The following is a 24,039-nucleotide window of genomic DNA, read 5'->3' as shown; positions in this document are numbered from 1 at the left end:
AAATAATTGTTAGAAAATTATTGCTTATATTTGCTCTTCCACTGTGTCATTATCATTACTCTGTAAACTTATTTTTAGAAGAAAAGACAAGCCTATTTTAAACAGCAGAATTGGTACTTTATATATCTTTTTACCCAGTTAGTAGCAATAAAATTATATTAACATTGGTTTTGAATGAAAAAAACTAAGAAAATTGAGCATTATTTATTAAGTACTTAATGTGTGCCAAACCCATAGTTTTTAAAAAAAAAAAAATGTACTGATGACAGGACAAAATTTTCTTAATAGAAATTAAAAATAAAAATAAAAATATTAAAAATTTAAGCAAACATTTAAAAACTTTGTATCAAACTGACAAAATTAAAGTAATGTGCATCATGCTTCATAAAGGATATTAGGTAACAAAGTGGAGAACTGAGGGCAGTGTTTTAGTAAAAGGCAAAAGAGATTTATGCAATCTGAAGAGAAACCAGAATATAGGGCAGTATTTTAGGCAATTGGTTTCAACTCTGTATATCTAAAATTACTTTTACTCTATATAAAATAAAGCTTAATAACTGGAAAAGAAAGTTACAATTAAGTTCTGGCACCAGTCAACTCATTTTTAATAACTTCCTTATTACCCTATTACTCGCTGTGTTACCTTGGGTTTGTGATGGTTTAACAAAGTCCAAGACCTGCACTAAAAGATCAGAAAGATCCAGGTCCTAAGGCTGTGAGTGATTGACTTCCTGTGTCACCTGCTTGGCTTTCAGCCACAGCCGGCTCACCGTGTGACCAACTTTGGTTTCTGAGACACACCAGGCTGTTCCTCATTTGTTGCTTCATCACCAAAAGTTTTCTTCCCAGGTTTGCTGCCTTCGTTTCATGTTTATAGTTGTGTGCATGTGATTTTTATATCAAACATTTGTGTTTTTTTATTCTGTTGAGTGGAACACATTGAAACTCAAGGTATTGCTACAATGGAAGAATGGAAGTAAAGTATCAAAGGAATTGCAGAAAAATTAAACTTCAGGTTAGTTTCATAAGCTACATTCAGTTTCTTTTGCTTTTAGTTTTCTTAGATAAAAAAGCAGAAGAAAGATAAATGTTGTTATATAAATAATTCCACACCAATAAGAGTCCATGCAGCATTGGAGTATTTGATTAAGAGGATCCTAAAAGTAAGTTGTACATTGTAAAGTCATTGTTCACCAAAGTTTACTCATAGGAAATCTTGACGAAAGATAGGAGATAAAGCATGAAAATCTGAGTTGATTAAAAATTAAGATAAATATAACTTAAAAGGCTAGCTGAATGAGGAGTAAATGATGCTTAATAATAATAAATACTTCGAGAGTATCTTCCTTCCAACCGGCTGTTTAAATGTTTAAAGTGTAACTAGCTTTTACATTCAAATATATTTCAGTTGAACTTAATTAGAATTTTTAAATCATAAGGCTTTACAGTTATTTGTGAGTTGGTTTGCTTTGTAGTGAGGGGACAGCCTAGCAGCTCGTTGGTACTGTGCAAGGGCTCTGTCTCTGAGCTACATCCTCAGCCCTTAAGGTGTTTTTTTTTTTTTTTTTTTTCTCGTTACTACAAGCCACAGGGTAGGGGTTCAAGATTCCTCACAATTCTTTGTGTATTTTTTTTTTTATTTTGAAAGTATACAACAGAACAAGTCAGAATAAAGCCAACTAAGATCGTACAGTGAAATTGGTACAGAACTTCACAGCAGGTTACTGGGATAACAGTAATAGGTATCACAGTATATTTTGTTATCTTTATAATAGTTGTTCTTTCAATCCCGTATATCAAAATGAGGTGAAATATAGAACACTATAGAACTTACCAAAACAGAATATTGAATAGAGAGGTACTATTAATCAGAAAAAAGCAAAACAGTAATAAAAATATTTGCCTTCAAAGAAATGGTAGAAGAAAGTCCCCCTTACTTGCTATGGTCCACCTCCCAGAAGATGCTCAGATTTCTGGTTCCCATTTGCTAATGGGGGGCGGGGAGGATAGGGGAAGTGGGATATTTGACTCTAGGCCATGTAGCAGTAGGTTCACTATTGCTAAGCAATGAGACCCTATCTCAGAAAACCAAAGCGGTCATTTGTTTTCACAGCATCCTCAGTTCCAACATGGTGTGGATCTCAGGAGACCCTGCTGGATCTCCCCCTGGAAGTGCTGCAGTGGGCCACACTACCGCGGCTTTCCAGGGAGGGGAGGTGCTGGCTTGGCTTCCCAGAGTCCTAAGTTCCAACATGGCCTCTTTGTGTATTCTTTATGTAATGCCCTTCTCGGAGCAGATTCTTTGACAGACTTCGCTAAGTATACCCTCGTGAGGCTCCAAGGTTTAGAATGAGTTGGTTTACTTTTTCTTTAAGGTCAATTGTTTGTATAACTAAAGTTCAAAAAAGAAAAGATGGTCGAAAATTGCTGCCATTAGCCCTGCAAGCTCAGTTTTCCATTGCTCACATTTTCTGGTCTCTGATGACTCTTGGAAAATTAAGCTCTTTGTTTGCTTTTACAAGACTGAAGTGCACGCCCTTTAGGAATCTGCTGCTTCCTCCTGTCCGCTTGTGTTTTCTGTTCTTTGTGGTCCTGCCTACACTTTGTGCTTGATGTTAAAAGGAAAGGATTTTAAAGTGAAAGAAAAATTATGGTGTGTGCTTATGGCCTGTGGAGCTCTTTGATCTGGGAAGATTGTTCATTTTTTATCTTATGAAATTAAATCTATAATTTCTTTATGATTTTTTGAGATTTAAAACCATTGTAAATTGAAGCCATATGGGCAAAGTACCAAATTAGCCCCCCCCCAAGTGGATACAGTACATAATGTCATAACTGGTTAGCTTGTTAAATGATGTATGCCTGAATTCTATTTAAAATTTAAGAATGTGTTAAATTGTTTCAAGCTTTTTAATTACTCTTGCTAATAATGCAGCTGTGGTGATGGTGAAGATGGGAGGCAGTTTTCAAAGTTAGTAGATTTGTCTTTGGTAGGAGCCAGAAATATAGCTTAGCAGGAAAGCACCTGCCTGGCAAGCAGGAGGTCATGAGTTTGATACCTGATTTAAAAAAAAAAAAGATCATGTCTGTTAAACAGTGAAACTGGCTGCCAACAATGTTAACATGTTTGCTGCATTTTTTAAAGGGCCACTATTTAATAACTTATCAATGAATAGAAATGTCATAGATGCTTCCCCAGAGGTTGTGTGGGTGGCAGAAAGAATGTAGGTTACAGGGCAGAGGACCCAGCTCTTGGTTTTGCTCCCATTCAGCCACCCCTCTTTAACCAAGCATAAGGTGGGAGTCACCCCTGCTCCTCCTGGTAACACACTACATTTCCTATGGGGTCCAATTAGATAGTATTTAAAGCCTCTGGTAACATGAAGTTCTGTGGGTATACAATATTGGTTTTAAAATATTTTATTGTATAATACAGTAATATAGTATTTACTAATGATTGAGCCAGATGCATTACAAATTTATTTTAAATTTGTTCCAGCTTTACTAAACATACTATCATAAAGCAGGTTCTCATATACTATACAAAATTTTAATATATGATAACCTAATATAAAGTAGAAACATTTTAATCAGTTGATATGTTAGGAAATATTTACCTGAAAACATTTCTGGATCTTTTGCTGTACTGACTCTGAGGGTGTATAAATATTAGGTATTTATTTCTATACAACCAAATAGAAATAAATCAAGTTAAATTCAGTGATTTATTCATTTGACAAAAATTAAGCGAATAGTCATTGCAGTTTGTTTTAGAAAATAAATAAAAGGTCCTTATTGGATAGATTCTTTACTGTTGCTGTCTATTCTGGACTCATCTTTCCCCCCTCACTCTTTTTGGGGGGTGTAACTTAGAGTGAACTCAGGTCCTTCGCACTTCACTACATCCTCATCTCATTTTTACGTTGAGTTAGGATCTCACCACATTGCCTACACTGGGCTTGAACTTGTGATCCTCTTGCCTCCACCTCCCAGGGTACTGGTATTAGTTGTGTGTGACCATGTCTGAATCCCTTCTTACTCTTAAATTGTACTTCAGCTCTGACTGCTTAGGGTTTTAAAAACTCAGGTGTGGTTGGCACACACCTGTAATCCCAGCACAACTGGAGACGTGAAAAACACAAGGTTGAGCCCAGATTAGGCAATTTAGAAAGACCCTGTCTCAAAACATAAAAAGGGCTGTGAATATAGCTCAGTGCAGAGGCGTTGGGTTTAATATCTAGAACCTCAGTACCAAATAGGACCCTGCTCTGTTCTTTTGTATATGTACTTTTGCGTGTTTTGCTCTCTGCTAAGCAGTGTTCGCCTCCTGGTTTTCATAGTTAATGTCCAAGTGGATCTTTGTTAGTGAGATCCTATCTCAAAATAAAAATGAGATGGGTATGTAGCTCAGTGTGAAGGACCCGGGTTCATCCCAAGTTACCACCCCCCTCAGAAAAGAAGGATAAGTAGGAAGAAGTGGAAAGTTGTATTTTATAGCTTTAAAAGGCCAGAGACTCAAAAGCCTGAAGATTTTAAATCCTAGGTAGCATTTCTTATTGCTATCTTTACTAACCTACAGGATTTTGAAACAGGACAGTGAGTAACTGATTGATTGATTTTTTTCGTAGCAGGGATCGAACTCACGACCTTGTGCTTATGCTGCTGAGTAAACGCCCAGCCCAAAGATTGGTTTTTTTGGGGGGATTGAACTCACGACCTCGCGCTTGCCAGGCAGGTTCTTATATCACTGAGCCAAATCCCCAGCCCTTTGATTTTTTTTTTTTTTTTTTAATTTTGAGACAGGATCTTTTTATATAGCCAAGCTGGCCTCAAACTCGCAGTGATCCTTCTGCCTCAGTCTCCTGAGTGCTGGGATTTTAGGCATGTACTGCCATGCCCTACCAAGACTCATCCTTTTGAGTATCGTGATTTACCTTCTTCTGGAGGGTGACAAGGCAGCCTGTAAGAAACAGGAAGGGCCATTTTATTTCTGTTCCCCTGAGACTTTGCCCATCATCAAGGTGCTGTTATTCCAACCCGCCCTTGCTTGCCTGTGATCTGAGAATACAGCAGTTCAGGTGTGATGAGACAGCAAGGCAGAGCCCCTCCCGGAGCTGGCCCAGCTCTTCTTGCTGGTAAAGGCAAATGACTTTGTGGAGTTGGGTCAGCATTAGACATTAATCTTCCAGATCTCTGACTTCATCTCTGTTAAACAAAAGGAATCTAATGTGGAAGCTGGTTTGGAATTTGAGGTGTTACTACTCACCAGTCACAGTTAGTTTAGGAGACATACAAAGGAGAGATTACACTGAACAGAGTAGTCATCATCCACAGCCTCTTAAGGAGACTATAGGGTGAGCTGTTAGCCAGGCCATAACTTGTCATAGGTTAAGCAATTTAATAGTATTCAGCTTTTAATCTTGCTCATTCTTCAAGTGCAGGGTCAGAAATGAGCAAAGCAGGCAGTGACTAGAATATTGGAGAATCTAGAGTATCCCACAAATGTATAAGAATTTTAAGTAAAAGTTACAAGGTGTCAGTAGAGAATGACTGTGTCAGTAGAGTGAAGTAGTTGGCTAAAACCATCAGAAATGCAAGGCTTGGAGATATAACCCAGTAGTAGAGTATTTAACTAGCAGTGCGGAGGCCCTGTGACCAGGTCTTACCAACACGCGTTGCCTGTACATTTGCACATATACACATACCCCCAAACCCCTTGAAAATACAGGATAGAGATGAGTCCACATTATAGTAGGGAAGCAAGGAGCGTCTGACACTAGAGCAGTGATTGTCTATGTCAAGACTTGCAGTCAGACTTGAACCACTTCGGAGATTAATCTGTATGATCAGACTGCTGCCCTATAGCTACAGATTTTTTATGGTATTGTTTCCTCTTATCTACTGCCACATTTATATAAGCTACTTTTTCCACCCCAAAAAGTCTAACTGAGTATAAAATTTACATTTGCTAAGCAGATACATAAAGACATGCTTTTAAAAATGTTTTCTTTCTTGAAATTATATAAAAGAAAAATGCTACAGAGCACTTTACTAGGTTATAATGAAATACTTAAAATCTTAATGTTTTTCCTGTTTGTTTTAGAGATTTAACCCAGGGCTTTTGCACTAAGCTATATCTTCAGCCCTTATATTTCATTTCCAAACAGTTTTGCTAAGTTGTCCCTACTGGGCTCAAACTTGTAATCATCCTGCTTCTAAAAGTGCTGGGGATTACAATGTGCTCTACCACACCCAGCTAAAATGTTAAATTTATTTGAAGATGATCATTATAGTATTGGAATAAATCTTTGATACATAAAGTCAAAATTTGTTTTAGGAATTAAGGAATAAAGTATTTTTCTAGGTTTTGATTTCTAAGAACATTTTAAGTGGCCATGCCTCCCCCCCGCCCCCCAAAATCTGGACAAAATAAATTGAAACAAATTTGTACACATTGGACAACAGGAGAGCAGGACTATGGTCCCTGAAAGAAAGCAAGCAAACCTGGTGACTCTTTGGTCACTTAAACACTCCAGAGAAGAGTGATCTTAAACAAGAAGAGAAGAGATAATTACCAGGGAGAATTGAGGGAGGCTGAAGCAGCTGGAACTTGCAGGGCAAAGTTCTAGCAGAAGGATACAATAATAATGCTAAAAATAAGAACAGTGCTCTCTATGGTGTTTTGCTGAATTTATAGAGTGAAAGCCAGAGGGTGCTTGGCTAATGTGAGTTGACAGACTGCAGGGGTCCTGTGGCAGGGTTGTTTTTGAGCTTTTTATACCGAGAGAGGAAGCCCCTGTTGATCCTAGAGGATATGACATAATTGGAAATCCCCAACAGGCCAAGGGTCTTGCTAGGGAAAGAAAAGGTGAGCCTAAAGTAGGTTATTGTATAGAATTGTATAGAAAACATGTTGATACTAATTTAATAGCTTGGATGAATTAGGCAAGTCCTTGAAAGTTATTTTTCCAAAGTGATACAAGAAAAAATTAAGAATATGAATAAATCTGTGTATTAAAGAGATTGGATATGTAATTGAAACTTCTGGGCCCAAATAGCTTCACTGGTGAATTCTTTTGGACATTTAAGGAGGAAGTAGTAACAACCTAAGATTCTTTTATTTATTTATTTATTTTTGTCTTTTTCTTTTTTATCGGTACCAGGTGATAGAATTGTGGGGGACCAGGGGCGGCTGAAAAGATAAGAAGTATGAAATATAAATGACCATTGTTTTGAGAATGCGGGGAGAGACAGGCCTGAATCCCGTGGGGTGCAGCATCTCCACCCTGGGGTTGGTGATCTCTCCATGGAACACGTGGAGTGAAGCACATAAGTAGCCTCGGTTTGGGGTGGAATCTAAGAGGGCATTAGGGATGCACAGGTAGCCCATTGGTCTTTGTTTGGCACCATAGGTAAATTCCTAGGGGCGGGGGAGATGGGAGCTCCTTGGCTTTACCGGCTACAGTGTCTTGTCTAGGCCAAAATTCTTTGACCAGGAATCAAACTCACGACCGCACACTTGCAAGGCAGTCGCTTGTGCCGCTGAGCTAAATCCTGAGCCCCAGATTGTTTTGTTTTGTTTTTAAATTGGTACTGAGGATTGAACTCACGACTACACTCTTGGAAGGCAGGCGCTTATGCCGCTGAGCTAAATCCCCAGCCCCCCAGATTCTTTTAATTTAAAAAAAAAAGAAAGAACTCTTCCCAGCATGAGTCTAACATTGCCTCGATTCCCCAAAACACAGAAATTACTAAAGAACAGCGTGTCTCTTGATCCCAGGCATAAAAATATTTGACAGGCAAATAATAGCTCTCAGAAACCTATAAAACCCATTGGATACTATAATCAAACAGGGAATGCAGCGGTTCTAGGTTTGATTTAATACTGAAAAATCAATTACTATAATTTCATCATATTAGTTAAATAAGATTTATATGATCATCTAGAACAGGAAGGAAAACTTATAATGAAGTTCAGCACCCTTATTTGTGATTAAATTTCTCAGCAAACAAAGAATTAGAAGGGAATTTTCTCAGCTTGAGGAGGATGGTTACTAGCAAAATCCTCCAAGACAGGGGAGGGACCTGCTGCAGGTGATAGACTGGAGCTTTCCTTTTCAGGTCAGGAGCCAGGCAAAGCTGCTTGCTATGCAGCATTGTACTGGAGGTGCTTCCCAGTGTATTAAAGCAGTGGGGGAGAAGTGCATACATTGGGAAAGGTGAAGCTGTTTATTTATTTGTACACATGGTCTTAAATGTAGAAAATTCTGTGGGACCTTTTTAGCTAGTAAAACCAATAAGTTTAGCAGAGTCACTATAATAAAGTTAGCATACAGATGTTACTACACAGTATATGTGTCTGAATATGGGTTGAACAATTAGAAATAGAACTAAAGTAATACGATTTATAATTGTATAAAAGCCCATGAGATGCCTGGTGATAACCAAAATAAAAATTGGGCAATACCTTAACAAAAATTTGACAATACCTATACACTGAAAATTACAAAAAATTGCTGAGAAATTTGTAAGACTCTAATAAATGTAATAATATATTCATGGATCAAGAGGTTCACATTCTTAAGATATCAGTTCTCCCTAAATTGATCTATAGATTTAGTGTAGTCCCAGTCAAAGTCCCAGCAGGCGTTTTGGGAGAGACTAATTCTAAAATTTGTGTGGAAATACAAAGATGCCAGAGCATGGTTTTCAGACTGTGACCTTTGTCAGCCAAATCTGGTCCACCATCTATTTTTGGAGATTATTTTATTTCAACCCTGACCTACTTAATATGTTTGTGTATTGCATTTGGCTGCTTTTGCAGTGACACGACAGAGGTAGGCTATATCTAGAGAGAGTGGTGCTAGGCTACAGGGTGTGTGATTAGTAAATCAGTCCACAGATTGTGTTGTGGATTAAGAACTGGCGGTCAACTTAATGCCACCTGGGTTACATCAGCATGGCACTGAGCATAGATTCTCCACCTGAGGAAAGTTGCCAGCATAAATAAAGAGGTGGAGAAGGAGAAGGCATTAAGGCATTGTTACGTTGAGGCATTGTGGGTTCTCCTATGAGTTGCTGTTTGAGCTGTTGGTTCTCCTGGAGAAGCTTTGGTCCTCACATCGAGCATTGCTTCCTGGCTTCGGAGGGGAAGACATGTGCTGTTTGGTCTCCAGGATGAACTCATCACACTGGCTTCCTGGCATGTGCCTGATTGTGCTTGTTGTCTGAGGAGCTCGGGCCTCCGTGTTGCTGAGGATGGCTATGGTGCTTTTCAGGACAGCCCTGGTCTTTGTTGTGAGTGTGACTTCCTGGCTCCAGTGTAGAACCCTCATCCCACTAGCACAGCTCCTTCACCCCGATGGACTTTCTGGCTTCCACCGCTGACCTTTGGGCCTTCCCGGCACAGATCTGTAAAAGAGACTGGTGTGAGTCCTTCTTGTGGGCTCTGGATCTCCAGTTAGACTCCTGGGAGGCATTGTCATGAGCTCTGGGTTTTCCTCTGGACTCATGTGGGACATTGCTGTGGGATTTAGGCCTTGCCTAAATATTCTATGTCTTTGGTGTTGCAGATAGATTTCCTACATTTTCTTGTGTTAACTCTCGGTGACCATTATAAAAATAATATTATAAACTCCATGTCCTGATTCTGATTGTTCTCTGCACAACCCCTGACTACAACAGATTGGTTTGGCATGGGTCTGGCAAGGATGAAGGGTATGAGTGCTACACCCACCCTAGGGTGGGTAGCCTGCATATGATTTAAGCAGCAGAAGGAGGCTTGCCTCTCCTTCCCTTGTTGCTTTTGCTACTTTGTAGGTGCTATGGGATACCTCTTGCCAAGCCACCCTACCTTGGATCCAGCTCATTGTGGACTGAAACCTCTGCACACCAGGAGCTCAATAAACCTTCCTGCTTTAACTTTGGGAATCAGATATTTTGTTTCAGCAATGAGAAAAGTAACTAAAAAAGACTTACGGTAGAGTTATAATAATAAAGGCAGTAACATAGACATGAAACAAATACAGAAATAGACCCAAACATATAAGGGTAATTTTTGACAAAGGTACCAAATTCAGTGAGTTATGGTTAATTTTTCAACAAATTCTAGTTAAGAGAACCAGATATTGGCTTTACAGCATTTAGGAAATTTCGCTTTAAGTGAGCCAGTAGGCCTGAGGTAAGAGTTCATATTTCTAGATAAAAACATGAAGTCTTCTGGTGAAGAATTCTCAGACCAGACCAATCATCAAATTTTAAATTCTTAATGATATATGTATGAGACAAAGAACATGATTACAGAATATATAAAAATACATTATTATATAATAGTTGTACTCTTTTTGAGTGGTGGAGTGGTCACGGAGTCTCACTGTGTAGTTTAGGATGGCCTTGAACTCACTATGTAACAGCCTCCGGAGCACTGTGATTACAGATGTGAACCACTATGCCTGATTGATAATAGTAAATATTGTTTCCAGAACATAGAAGAAGAGTTCCCTACTAAAGAATTGACTTGAACAGACTTCACTAAAATATAAATGAATAACTAAGAAACAAATAAGCACATGAAAACATATTCAGTGTCAGGCACTTACTCATTAGGAATTGTAAATTAAAACTACAAAGAGGTCTCATTGTGCCTGTAAGGATGACTTTTAAAAAACTGATAATAGCAAGAGTTAAGAACATGAGGCAATTGGAGTTTTCATTTTGATAGTGAGAATGAAGTTAAAGCTTCTTTCAAGAAGGCTTGTAGTTTCTCATGAAGTCTGGCTCCATATAATCCAGCAGTTTTTACCCCTGGGTATTTACTTAACCGAAATCAAAGCATGCATTCATAGAAAACCTATAGGTGTATAGTTGTGACAGCTGTATTTGTGGCTCTCAAATACAACTCAGATGTTCCTCCACTGGAGAGTGAGTAAACAAATTGTATATGTACTCAGTGGTAAAAAGACATGAACATTGATACAGAGGCATATACCTCAGGGAAGGTAAAGGAAAATTAAAAAGTTGCACAGCATACTGTGTGATCCCATTGGAGTGGTATTGGGAAAGGCACAGCTGAAAGAACAGAAGACAGATTGGGGGTTTCCTGGGCCTGGGAGGAGCGGTCAGCTACAGAGGGCATGGAGGAATGCTAGGGGTTGTGGAACTGCTCTTCATTGCCATGATGTGGCAGTTTGCTGTGGCTGTATGCACTTGTCAGAACATGAAGGCTTATTAATAAGGGTGAACTTTACTTACATAAATTACACTCCTTTTTGTTTTGTTTTGTTTCCTTTTGTTTTTGTTTTAGAGACAGGATCTCACTATGCAGTTTAGGCTGGCCTCAAACTCCCAGTGATCCTCCTGCCTCAACCTCCTGAGTTACAGATGTGTGTACCACATCTGGAAATATTCTAATTTGTTAAATGAGAGAGGTTTAGAAGCATTACAGATATAAGATAGTCCTTGTGGTATCCTAGTAACAGGCATTTTTATGTAGGCTGCCTCTAAACCTACTCTAAATATAAAAATAATATACCTCAGAAGATGGGTTTGCTGTTAGTTGTTTTTTATAGATTTTGACAAATTAGTGGTAAAGACTTTGGCATTTAGTCAACTCCTGGCCTTTATTTCTATCAGTGTTATTTTGCCATTTTTATGATTTTTACAGCATTCCTGTAGTAAAGATATACTTGTAAATAAAGCACCAGCTCAGCCTGATACATTTTATGTTGTCTGCTTTTTTTTTATATCAATTGCCAAAGCTTCCTAGAGTGAAATGTAAAGAATATTTGGATTCTATCTATAACCATGCATACATCTGATGGATTTTTTGAGGATGTGAAGCAGTTGAAATTCACATTCATTATTGGTGGAGCTACAAAATGGTATAGCCAATGTGGAAAACTAACAGCTTTTTGCAATAAAAGTATGCTTAACTTTAAACACCAAGTGTGATAGTTAACAGGGCTGTCAATTTGATTAAAAAGAGCCCAGTTGATTGGTTTAGCAGCGTTCAGGGCATGTCTAGATGATAGACTTACTAAAGAGGAAAGACTCATGCTGAGTAGGAGTGACACCAATAGGCTTGTAGCCTGGGAGGAATAAAAAGGGAAAGAAACAGGAAGTCTTCTTCTGTTGTTGCTTCAGAGGGGCTTTGGTCTTTGCCATCACCTTTTGACATCCATCTCTAGGCTTCCTCCCACAGGACTCTGCGGTGAGCCCCAGACCTTTTACTTTTGACTGGATCCTTTAAATCTCCAACATGCAATCAGCCCTTTTGCACACCTGATTCTGCAGGTGGCCATTGTAACCTTGTAAATCCCTATATCTTTATGTGGATATATGTATATATATCCCTATATCTTTATATGGATATATCTGTGTGTGTGTGTGTGTGTGTGTATCTTTTATTAAATCTGTTCCTCTGGTGAACACCTAGCAGTTCCAGTGCTAGGTAACCATTCAGGGAATGGAAAGAATGATACATGTCCATCCACCTAAAGACTTGTTGGATTGTTTATAGCAGCTTTATTTATAATAGCCCAAACAGGAACATCTCAAAATCCCATCAAAAAGAGAATATTGTTATAGCCATATGATAAAATTCTTCACGCCAATACAAATTACGTAGCTACTGAAATATGCAACAATTTGGAATTACTTTAGATGGTGTTTAATGGGAAAAAAGATACAGGAAACTACAGTGATATGATTCTATTCTTGTAATTTTTAAGTCACAATAAATCTTTTTTTTTTTTTTTGTCTTTTTCCTTTTTATCGGCACCAGGGATCGAACTCATGACTGCCTGCTGAGCTAAATCCCCAGCCCCCATCACAATAAATCTTAAGTTAGAAAAAAAACAGATCATTGGTTGCCTAAGACTGGGAAAGAGGATTGCCTGGAAAAGGTACATCAGGAATTTTGGGGGATGATCAAAATAATCTATATTGTGATTTTATTGTTGGTTGTATAGTTTTACAGTAGTTCATTTAAAAATGTAGATAGAGGTATAAATGTAACTTTTAAGGATATTTTATGTTTATGTAAACACTCTGAGGAAAGTTTAGAATCGTTTTGTGTTATGCTATTAAACCCTGATTAGTTGTAAAGAGATTTAATACATTAAGGACTATCAAGTGATTTGGGCCCCCTTCACTAAGTACCTGGGATCATAGTTGTGTACCACCATGCATGGCTCACAAGCAATACATTACAAAGATTCTTTCAACTGCAGGTAACAGAGAATCAAACCAAAACTGGCGTATACAGTAGATATTTGTTATGTCATAGAATGAAGTTTCTGGAGCTCAAATATTTTAGGGTTGTTTAGTACTTGAACATCATCTAGGCCCCATGTTTCCTTACCTTTCTGCTCTTCCCTCTGGTAGGTAGTCGGTGGTCTCTGCATGGCTACACCAGATTTAGTGTCGTAGATACGGAAAAACTGAAACATTTATTATATTTCTATTTCTGAAAGTGAGGAAAACTTCCTAGAAGCCTATGCTCATGGCTCAATCAGCAAATTGTCAAGAAAATAAGAGGTCCTGAGTACTTAAGTGATGCATTGATACCTAGTTTTAAACAGGTGCCAAGCCTAACAAAGGATTTGGCAGATAAAAGATGAGTAAGTCAAATGAGGGTTCTTTTATCAATGAAGGGCAAAGTGGCGCTGTCTGTTGCATTAGATTATACACTAAGGCTATGATGGAGGTAGATAATAAACTAGACAAATTAGGTAAGGTATATTGATAGTGTGTGTTACCAATCTTACATCCCCAGAATCCTCTGTTTTCATGGCCTAATCATTAATTTATTTATATTACTGCAGTGTATCCTTTATCTTCATGTTGTTAAGAAATGTTCTTGCTGGGCTGATGGGAAACTTACCTGACATGCATGAGGCCTTGAATTCTGGGGGAAAAATGAAGAAAGAAGTGTTTTTGCTAAAGTCACCAGTGGATCCAGGCATAATGACGCATGCCTGTAATCCCAGCACTCTGGAAGACAAGCAAGGGGATCACCCCAGATTGAGCAATTTAGAAAGGCTTTATTTCAAAAGAAAAAGGAAAATAAAGCTGGGGATGATTAGGTTCCCAGCACTGCTAAATAAACAAGGTACCAGTAGGCTCCTAATTACTAATCAGCTGGCCTTTTAAAATTCATTTAAATGTCACTTTATTTTGGTCTTTCACATTATTAGCCATTTTCTTCCTGAAAATCTGTCCCTTTATTTCTGTGTACTATCCTATTTATTATTGAAGGTTTGTTTAATTAGAAATTACTTTAAATTGCCAGGCATGGTGGTGCATGCCTGTAATCCTAGCACTCTGGAAACTGAGGCAGGATGATCACTGTAAGTTCAAGGCCAGCCTGCACTACATAGTGAGTCCGTGTCTCAAAAACAAAGAAGCAAGCAACAGCAAACCTTTAAGTGAAAATAATTGTATCTATTACTCATATTTAACATGTTAACATTTTTTATTATTACTGTTTTCTCTTAAGAAAATACATGCCATAGGATGCAGTTGGAAGTTTCTCTTTAGTTGATAACTGCCCTTTCTAGGATGGAAGTATTCCCAGCTTTAATTGTTGCTAATTGCTTTTCCTGTGCATTTCTTGTGTGTTGGTGTCATCCAGCATTGTATCCGGTCTTCACTTCCCTTCAGATCTGTACCTTGGTTGAGTTTTATGATCTCTAAAAGATTTAGTTAACCTGAATATATTTTTGTTTAATCTTTCCCTAGTTCCTACCTTTTTTTTTTGAGCTTTAGGCATGTTATGAATTCTTTATTAGACTTAGTGACTTGTTTTACCCACATCTAAAGTGAACATCTGGAATGAACACATTGGTCCATTATTGCTTCTTCTTTCTAAAGTGCCTTACTGATAATAGTCATATTCGTATCTTCTCTTGCTAATGACCTTTTCAAAAAATTCTTGGTAATATTTTGTTTGTTATGTTTTACTTAGTTTGAAACAGGCTTGCTATGCTGCCCAACCTGGTCTTGAACAGGTATGTGGACTCCATTTATCCTTCTTAATCCTCTATAGATAAAGTTGTCATGTACCAGGTAATCCTTATATCAGTTCTCTCTACTTGTAGCTGCCCATCCTGTCATGCTTACAGATACCTCTGTGTAGTCCGGCCACAGAAGAGTTTTCTGTTCCCTGAGCACACCATGCTTTTTTCCCCCGTACATTTGAGCCATCTACACACTCCTTGTGCATCCTGGAATCCTGTTTTGTCTTCTTGGAAATGTCCAGCTCTTAAAGGGCCAGGTCGCACACCACTTCTTTTGCAAAACTTTCATTCCAAAGAACTCAAGATTGAACTGATAACTTCTGGTGTATTCCTAAGGCATTTTGTACTTGCCTCCACTCTGGCATTTTTTCCCTCTTTGGCAGATTTCACATTTTTCAATGTTGTGTTTGTTTCTTACACTTAAGGCCAGAGTGATCCTCAGAATACTTGCCTAACATGTATCATGGCCCTGGCTTCCATACCAAACATGAGAGGTGGGGGAAGTTTCTTATACTTACTTATTTGTGATCTTTTTATTTCATTTATTTATTTATTTATTTATTTTTAGTTAATTACATATTGTCATCTTAGAAATAGTTATTCAAGTTACAAAATTAAAGCATATAGAGGGGACTTTCAAACAGTGAAACTGCAAGCAGTTTTGTTCAATGATCCAACAAAATTCAGTAATACAGTTATCTATCTTATACACTAGCACTTTCTTTTCCTTTCTTTTGTACAATGACTATTACACATTTTGGGTTTTATTACTCCCACAGTTCTTATTACTTTTTTTTTTTTTTTGAAGAAAACCAAATGTGACATAACAGGACAGTTAGTCAAATCAAAAGGATGGACAGAATACATAATGTAAAAACAAAATACAAGGTGATCAACAATGGTTACCATAATGCCTCTTGTTATCTTAAAAAGAATTGCCTATATCATCAGTTACAATAAAATTGAACAAAACAGTAAAGAATAAGACCAATAAAATCAAAACATTGGAGACATTAGAGGACTTCAAAAGAAGATAATAGTCAACCAGAATGAGCGTCATAATGAATCTTACTGTCTTCATAGTTGTTGCCTAGACTTTCGAACTTGGTACTATCAAGCATAACAGAATAGAGGAAAATCAGTCAAAACAAGATGGTGAGAGCAATGCAGGGTTTCAAATCAAGTTAATAGGAAATCAAAGTGGGTTACTATAATAACTTGTGATCTTTTTAAAGAAAAGAAACCATTTCTTGCCATACTCAGTTTTTACAGGATCCAGTAACATACATTGTTAATAAATACGTATCTGTTAGTAGTTTGGAACTTGGAAGAGACTTTCCTATATATTTTCTATAAAAAGATGTTTCTAAGGCAACCCATAAAAATCTGCTTAACTCCTATTTGTACCTGAAGTTCACTTAAAATTGTAAGTCACATCCTATATTTTTTAATAATGTTTCTGAACAGGATGGGTGGCAATGATTGTTTTTGTGTGTTATTGGTCTTTTGAGAGAAAGGATTGAAAAGGAGGATCTGTCCTGGGCTATTGGAAGGGGTAAGTGGTGGGTGTGAGGGGTTGGCTCAAAAATTTTGGATTAAGAGAAAGAACTGGAGGACAGGTTAGGAGTAGTAGTGGAAGACTTGATAAGGCAGGGGAAGGAGTGCCTTCCAATGGAGAGAACTTGGAGCTGGGGATACAGGATGGTTTCAGAGTGAGAAGAGAATGAAGAGGAGGGACTAAGAAAACAGGGTATGTTAATTACAGTGTTTTGTCTTGAATTGATGTGATACTTCCCCACCCACTGTGCAATTGAAAATCAGTTAAAACAGTTGTTGACTTTTTCCTCATAATTTTGCTCACTTGTATAACGGTTTTTTTTCCTAAAACTAGTTTATGTAATTGTTAATATGTTCTTAATATTTAGGCTGCATAGTTTGCTAATTCCTTGTACTGGTATTTTTATAGTTTTTGAAGTTTTAATGTTTTATGGATATTTATTAATGGTTAAAATTCACTCCTAAACCTTGAGCATTGAGTCAGAATTTTCCAATCTGATAAACAAATAAAAGTATCTTGTTTTAATTTGCGTTTACTGAAAGACTAAGAAGTTTGGTGTACTTTATTTTCACATGGTAATTGGCTTTCATATTTCTTTGTGAATGACCTTTTGGTTTCCTATTTTCCTGAAGGAGATTTTATTTGCTTGTATAAAAGTTTTCTACATTAAGGATGCCAACAAACTTTCATATCTGTACATTTACGTGTATATTGAAAGCAAAAAAAGAACACAAGTCAGATACAAAGATACTTTCCCTATTTCCCATATCTGTTAGTCTTTTCTTTTAAGATTTCTACTTCTGTGTATGTTTTAAAAGACTTTTCCATTGCAAGTGTGCGGTCGTGAGTTTGATCCCTGGTACTGATAAAAACGAAAAAGAAAAAAAAAAGATTTTTCCAAATGATCAGAAAAAGAAGGAAACCAAGAGAAGAAGTACCTGGGTTCAACTGAGGCACCAGCCAGCCTCGCCCAGAGAAGCGCACTTTGTGAGCATCAGTGGGAAGGGGCCTGAGTTGTGGAACCCATTGCCTATGAATTCATGGCCTAATCTGGGGAGGGAGTCCTGCCATTCCGTATCTCATTGACAGCTAAGTGTTCTAGGGCCTTCTTAAAAATAAAAAATCGTCCTGTGTTGTAAAGGTGGTTTTCTTAATTGAACAGATGTGGTGCCTTTACCTCAGAAACAAATACTTCAAGCAGATTTTATCCTACCTAGTTAACTGTGTTGGGTCTTTACTCTTCAGTGTTTTTCTTGCTAAAAGATACTGCTGTGGTATTGTGTAGTTGTGTACCCAAATGGCCATATACTCATGGAGTACCTATGTTAGCTTAAAGCTCTGTAAATCACCATGGGGAAAAGATGTATCAAAGTAAAATGGAAGTCCATTGCAGTTAATAAATTGTGTAAAGCACCAATAAATAAAAGAATTTTTTATTGGTTGATTTCTTTTTTTTTTTTTTTTTTTTTTGTCTTTTTCCTTTTTATCAGTACCTGTGATGGAACTCTCGACTGCCTGCTTTTAAGGCAGGCGCTTATGCCGCTGAGCTAAATCCCCAGCCCTTATTGGTTGATTTCTTGATAATAGCCATTCTTTCTGGAGTAAGGTAGAATCTCAGCATTGTTTTAATTTTCATCTCTTGAGTGATCAGTGATGCTAAACCTATTCCCTATTAATTCATGACAGAAACAAAAAAAAAAAGCTAAGTCATAAGTCAGTATTGGAAAAAACTTTTAAAAGTCAGAGGTGCATACAGAAGTCTCCCCAAAACTACATTGGTGATTTTAAAGAAAAAAGGTTTTTTTTTACCTCATCATAAACATTTATGGCTGGGCATGGTGCCTCATACCTATAATCCCAGCACTCAGGAGGCTGAGGTAGGAAGATCATTCCAAGCTCAAGACCAGTCTGAACTGCATGGCAAGACCCTGTCTCAGAAAAAAAAATATTTGCAGACATAATGTGATCTGCGTATTACACAGTGTGAATACATGTGTCAAAACATTACATGGTACCCAATTAATACTACTTTCCTTCCCGTCCCCTATGCTGGAATTGAATCCAGGGTCTCAAGCTTGCTCACACCCTGAAGTACATAAAGTTTCACTCTGTTGCCCACACTAGCCTTCGAATTGTGTAGCCATCGCAGTAGTTGGGATTATAGGCATGTGCCACCACCCATCCAGTGTTTATATTTGTGTGTACCAGGTTTTTTTAAAAAGAGATAATTTTACTAATTATAGAGACAGCCAGAGTTATAAATAACATGTATAATGACCATCATTAAATGGATAGGATTTTAACAGGTAGACATATGGAGAATATTTTGGACAGGGGCAATTTTAGGAAGATGAAAACCCTACAAAAACAGGAATGCTTAGGGAATATGTACCTACTCGGAAAATGGTTGTGTGTGTGTGTGTGTGTGTGTGTGTGCACGCGCGCACGCAAGCTTAAAATGCTTGTGAGAAAATAGTAGGATATAATGTTGAAGAAGTTGGAAAGATAGGTTAGGGTAAAGTTTGGTATGCATTAAGGATATGTCTTTTTTATTTTGTATTTCATAAACTGACTTATCAATGTCCTTTTTTTAAAACAATTGAATTGTTACAGTTTAGATATACATAATGATCACATTCATCATAAGGAATTTGTACCTGTACTTGATATATATCAGTTCCTCTTTTTTCCATTTCTCTTCCCTCTTCAGCTTCTCTTCTCCTTATTTGCATAGCTTTGTTTCCAATTTATGCTTTTTTTCTCCTTCTGCCTCCACCAGTTCTTTCCTTTTGAATATTATTTCCTATTTCACAATATCTCATTTTGGTTCTTACTTACACTTCCAGTTTCTCGCACCAGTGAGACTACAGTATTTTTGCATGTTTGTCTGATTTATTTCACTTAAGAGTATGGTCTCAAGGTCCATTCATTTAGCTATCTATACCTGTCTCAAGTTTATCCTTCTCTATGAGTGAGTGGTACTCCATTGAAAAAAAAGTATCTTTATCAGTTGGTCAGTGGATGGGCATTTGAGTTGGTTTCAAGATTTAGCTATTACAAGCTGTGCTTCTATAAACATGGGTGTGCATACATCACTGTGATATGATGCTTTTAATTCTTTTGGGAAGATATCAAGAAGGGGAAGAGATGGATCAAATGGAACTTATAGTCCTTTTTTTTTTTTTTAAATTTGGTGGAGTCTGTACATTGAATTCCATAGTGTTGCACCAGTCTATACTCCCACCAACAGTAAGAAAGTTTCCTTTTTCTCCACAGCCCCTCCAGAGTTTTTTATTGGTTGATTTCTTGATAATCTTTCTGGTGTGAGATGGAATCTCAGCGTTATTTTAATTGGCCTCTCCCGAATGATCAGTGATGTTGAACATTTTTTCATGTGTTTATTTGCCATATGTACTTTTGAGAAGTTTCTGTTCATTTTGCATGTCCATTTTTGGATTGTGTCCTTAAATTTGGGGGAGTCTGATTGTTTTTCAATGTTTTGTATGTTGTAGATAACTAATCCTCTGTCTGAAAAACAACAGGGTAAGATTTTTTTCCCACTCTGTAGGTTGTCTTTTCACTCTGTTGGTGATTGCTTTGCCTATTGATGTAGAAAGAAAAAGAATTAGGTATCTGTTGACTTGAATGGTAGCCACCAACTACATCAGCTATTGAAGTGTTGGGCTGGTCCAAGTTAAAATGTTCCACATGTGTGAAAGACACACTGGATTTCCATGACTTAGTACAAAAAAATATATATAAAAATCTTGTTGAAAATGCTTATGTTGATTACATGCTGAAGTAATTAAAGTCAGTTTACCTGTTCCTTTGTATTTTCTAATTGACTACTACAAAGCTTAATATGTGTGGCTTACACTTGTTACTTGGATTACATTTCTATTGCATTATAATGCTCGTATACGTAGAAAAAACACAGCATTATGTGCCAGACTGTCTAGAATCTGTATGGAAGTTAATCCTAAACCATATGAAGCAGGTAACTCCTTTTTCAAGTACAGTAATAGTGTGTAGTGAAGTGAAGCAACATACCTAAAATCTGCTGTTAAGTCGGAAGCCAATATTCACCTTTAGACCTTACTGACTTTAAAAGCCTTGCTTTTCCCAGCTGTGGCATATTACAGTTGGACTACTTGAGTTAGTTGAAGACTGTTGTGATTAGAATATGGTGTGGCGGAATCATAATGAGAAAAATTAGGGGAAGAGATACTGTTTCCAGCTGTCTGGTTTTGTTTTGCTACTTTTTTTAGGGGCTGTTGTCCCTTCCCAGTCATATTTTTAAGTAGGATGTTAACTAATTCTCCAAATATCTGCTTTATTGTCTCTAGATTTGATAATGGGCTGCATTAAAAGTAAGGAAGACAAAAGTCCAGCCATTAAATACAGAACTGAGAACACCCCAGAACCGATCAGTGCTGGTGTCAGCCAGTATGGGGCAGAACACCCTGCAGTGACGCCATCGTCTTCAGTGAAGGGCTCCTCTGCGAACTTCAGCAGTCTCTCCATCACACCCTTCGGGGGATCCTCAGGGGTGACTCCTTTTGGGGGAGCATCGTCTTCATTCTCAGTGGTGCCAAGTTCATACCCTGCTAGTTTAACAGGTGAGAGCCAGATGGACGGTGATGCTGTTAGAGAATGAGACTTGGGCAGCACATCTGCTGCTGTTGAGATTAATATCTTACTGAAGGGCTTTTCAGAAAACACATGAAAGAATTAAAGTCTTGATATAGACAGTCACGCTTCAGTACTTGATTGTTTTGAACTTTGTTTAATTTGTACTCTGTATTTTTATGTGAAAATTTTGTACCAGTAATCATTGGGCTTTTTGGTACTCAACACCAAGCCAGAATGTGGCGGTGTTGATTGCTCCAAGACTCATTTTTTTTTTTAGGCTAGACCAATGTTAGGTACTGGTCTTTTTTGGTATTCCTCAGACCACTCAGAGCCAATTACCAATTTGATTATAATCTGATGGTGGTAGTATACCACTAATTAGTTCATCAATTTGTTATTCAAGTAATTGTTGATCATTATTGTGTAGCAGCACTGGGACTATAAAGATTAAAAACATACATCTCTCCTTGAAGGAATTTAAGAGTTTCTCAGTATTGTAAAGTACTATACAATGTTAAAGTAATACAGTAGTTACTTAATATATGGCAGTGTAGTAATGATGATGCAGTCCTCCTGCCTCAGCCTCCTGAGTGCTGGGATTATAAGCACACACCACGATGCCTGACAAATACTAGTGACTTTTTTATACTACTGATTTTAACAAAAGATTCTGAGCCATAGGAATTTAAATGATTCTTTTTTCAGAGTTACAGTAAGCAGGAAAGCTCAGATTTGTTCTTTTCCAGAACTTCTCATGTTACATGATTATTATCTTTTCAAAGAATAACAGGATGTGATAGTTGACAGTCTTTCATGGAGACAGAATACTTTTTTAAAAAGTAGATTAAAAAGCTTTAAGAAGATTGAAAATGAGCTTTTTTTGTCTGAGGTTCCCCATCAGGATGCTTTTCCCTTGAAGTTATAAAACACAGCTGGCCTTAAGAAGAATGAATTGCAGGGTCCCTGATGAGAGAGTTCCGTGATGTCAGTAAGGACTCATGTTTGTTTCATCTCCCTCCTGCAGCCTGTGGAGTGTCCACTTTATCTTCCGGCATTCACAGCTGCTGGCCTCTAACAGAGTGACTTATGTCCTTATAACCAGCCAGGAAGGGCAAAAGAGAACTCTCTTTTGGGCTCTAAATTTGTCTTCTTGGTCTTCTCATCTATGGGCCTGTAACAGTGGCCAGAGGACTACCCGGCATATGCTGATCTGTTAAGCAACATTTGGGGAGTTATGGACATGAGTCAGCCTAGTTCCATTTTTGTTCTCCTGACTCTAAATATATTAGCTATCAATGGCCACAATACTATTTTCAGTCATTAACAAAAGTTCGATTATTTTTAGGACTGTATGTTTGGAAAAGTATTCAAAGTGTTTAAAATAAATGCTGATACTTAAAAGACACACTTTAAAGTAGTTGACTTACATGAAATAGTTCATTCTCCAATGTTCATTTGCTGACTCAGCAAAAATGGAATGTCAGTGTGCCCAGCTCTAAAGAGGTACTCATGACAAACAAGGTTTCTACCTGGATGGAGTTTACATTGCATAGAGGACTGGACATAACCCATCAGTGGACAGCTCAGCAGGGCTATCAGTGGTTCTCAGACGCTGTGAAAGAACAAACAAGTAAGACCGGAGAGGAAGGCCCTGTAGTTGAACAGGGAAAGCCAGCTCAAGAAGAAATCATTTAAACTGATACTTGATTGATGAGAATGACCTGTATGTTGCCCAAGGGGAAACATTTTCAAGGGAGAGGGAATAACAGAACTTATTTTGAGATAGGGTCTTACTTAGTTGCCCAATTTTCCTCAAATTTCCAGTCCTCCCGCCTCAGCCTCTCATCTTGGAAAGACAGTTGTGCCAGCATTGCAAGTGGAGTTGGCACTTAAAAAAAAACAAAAAATCAAGTGTGGTGGCTGATGCCTATAATCCAGCACTTGAGAGGCTGAGGCAGGAGAATTGTGGTGAGTTAAAGACCAGCTGGGAGTACATATAAGTTCCAGACTGGCCTGAACTACATAGCGAGACCCTGTCTCAAATAAAATAAGAATGAAACAACAAGGGGCTGGGGATTTAGCTCGGTGGCATTAGTGCCTGCCTTGCAAGGGCACAGTTGTGAGTTCGATCCCCGGTACCAGTAAAAACAACAACAAAAAGAACCCCCACCAAACCAAACTTTAAAAGAAAAACAAGGCCCAGGATATAGCTCTGTAGCAGAAACACTTGCCTGTCAAGTGCAAGGTCCAGAGTTCAATTCCTGGTACCAAAAAAAAAAAAAAAAAAAAAAAGACAGCACCCCCTCAAGCAGGTATATGGAGAATAGATGGTAGCAAAGCAACATAGAATCAGGTTAGAAAACTAGAATTCTGAATATTCCCAGCAGTCCCAGTGAAACATGATATGGAGTGGGATTAGGAGGGCAGCACTGAAAACGGAAAGTAGAGAAATCCACATAAAACTGGTAGTACTCATAGATTTGACTTGAGTACCCGACTAGAGAGCGCTGCCATTGCTCAGAGATGACCAGGTCAGTATAGGTTAGAAGGAAGAGATGAAGAACCTCATTTTGTACATAATAAATTCTAAATGTAAATTAGATATTCACGAAGATGTCAAAGAGGCAAGATAGTTGGTAGATGACTAAAGTTCAGAAGAGAAGTCAAATGAGTGAGCTAATATATGTGATTGTCCCTTTGGCTTCCTGTTACTTTGGAGACAGCAGGCTTCACACTGCTTTCTATGTTTGTGTTTGTACTTAACAGCCTATGGTTTTACTGCCTGACTTTCCTGTTGTTCCTTAAAAATACTGATGAATGTAAGTAAACTAG

General features: G+C 37.8%; 1 protein-coding gene across 4 annotated transcripts in view; it reads left to right on the top strand.

Annotated features, from left to right (window-relative positions):
- Nucleotides 1-24,039, top strand: part of Yes1 (YES proto-oncogene 1, Src family tyrosine kinase) — a 78,298-nt gene that overhangs the window by 24,673 nt on the left and 29,586 nt on the right. For 3 of the 4 annotated variants that reach the window (XM_063231889.1, XM_063231890.1, XM_063231888.1), the window contains exon 2: nucleotides 20,922-21,194. In XM_063231889.1, coding sequence (XP_063087959.1) covers nucleotides 20,930-21,194 — 265 coding nt within the window. In that variant the 5' untranslated portion in view covers nucleotides 20,922-20,929. Of the gene's footprint in view, nucleotides 1-12,882; nucleotides 12,903-20,921; nucleotides 21,195-24,039 lie in introns of those variants that run through there. The other variant, XM_003474120.5, reaches the window with a different exon arrangement.

The sequence above is a fragment of the Cavia porcellus genome, unplaced genomic scaffold (genome assembly GCF_034190915.1).
Source record: "Cavia porcellus strain 051 isolate PalLab524CR breed Dunkin Hartley unplaced genomic scaffold, mCavPor4.1 scaffold_20, whole genome shotgun sequence".
NCBI lineage: Eukaryota > Metazoa > Chordata > Mammalia > Rodentia > Caviidae > Cavia > Cavia porcellus.
Note: the sequence above shows the minus strand (reverse complement) of the source record. Positions and strands in the feature narration are given on the sequence as shown.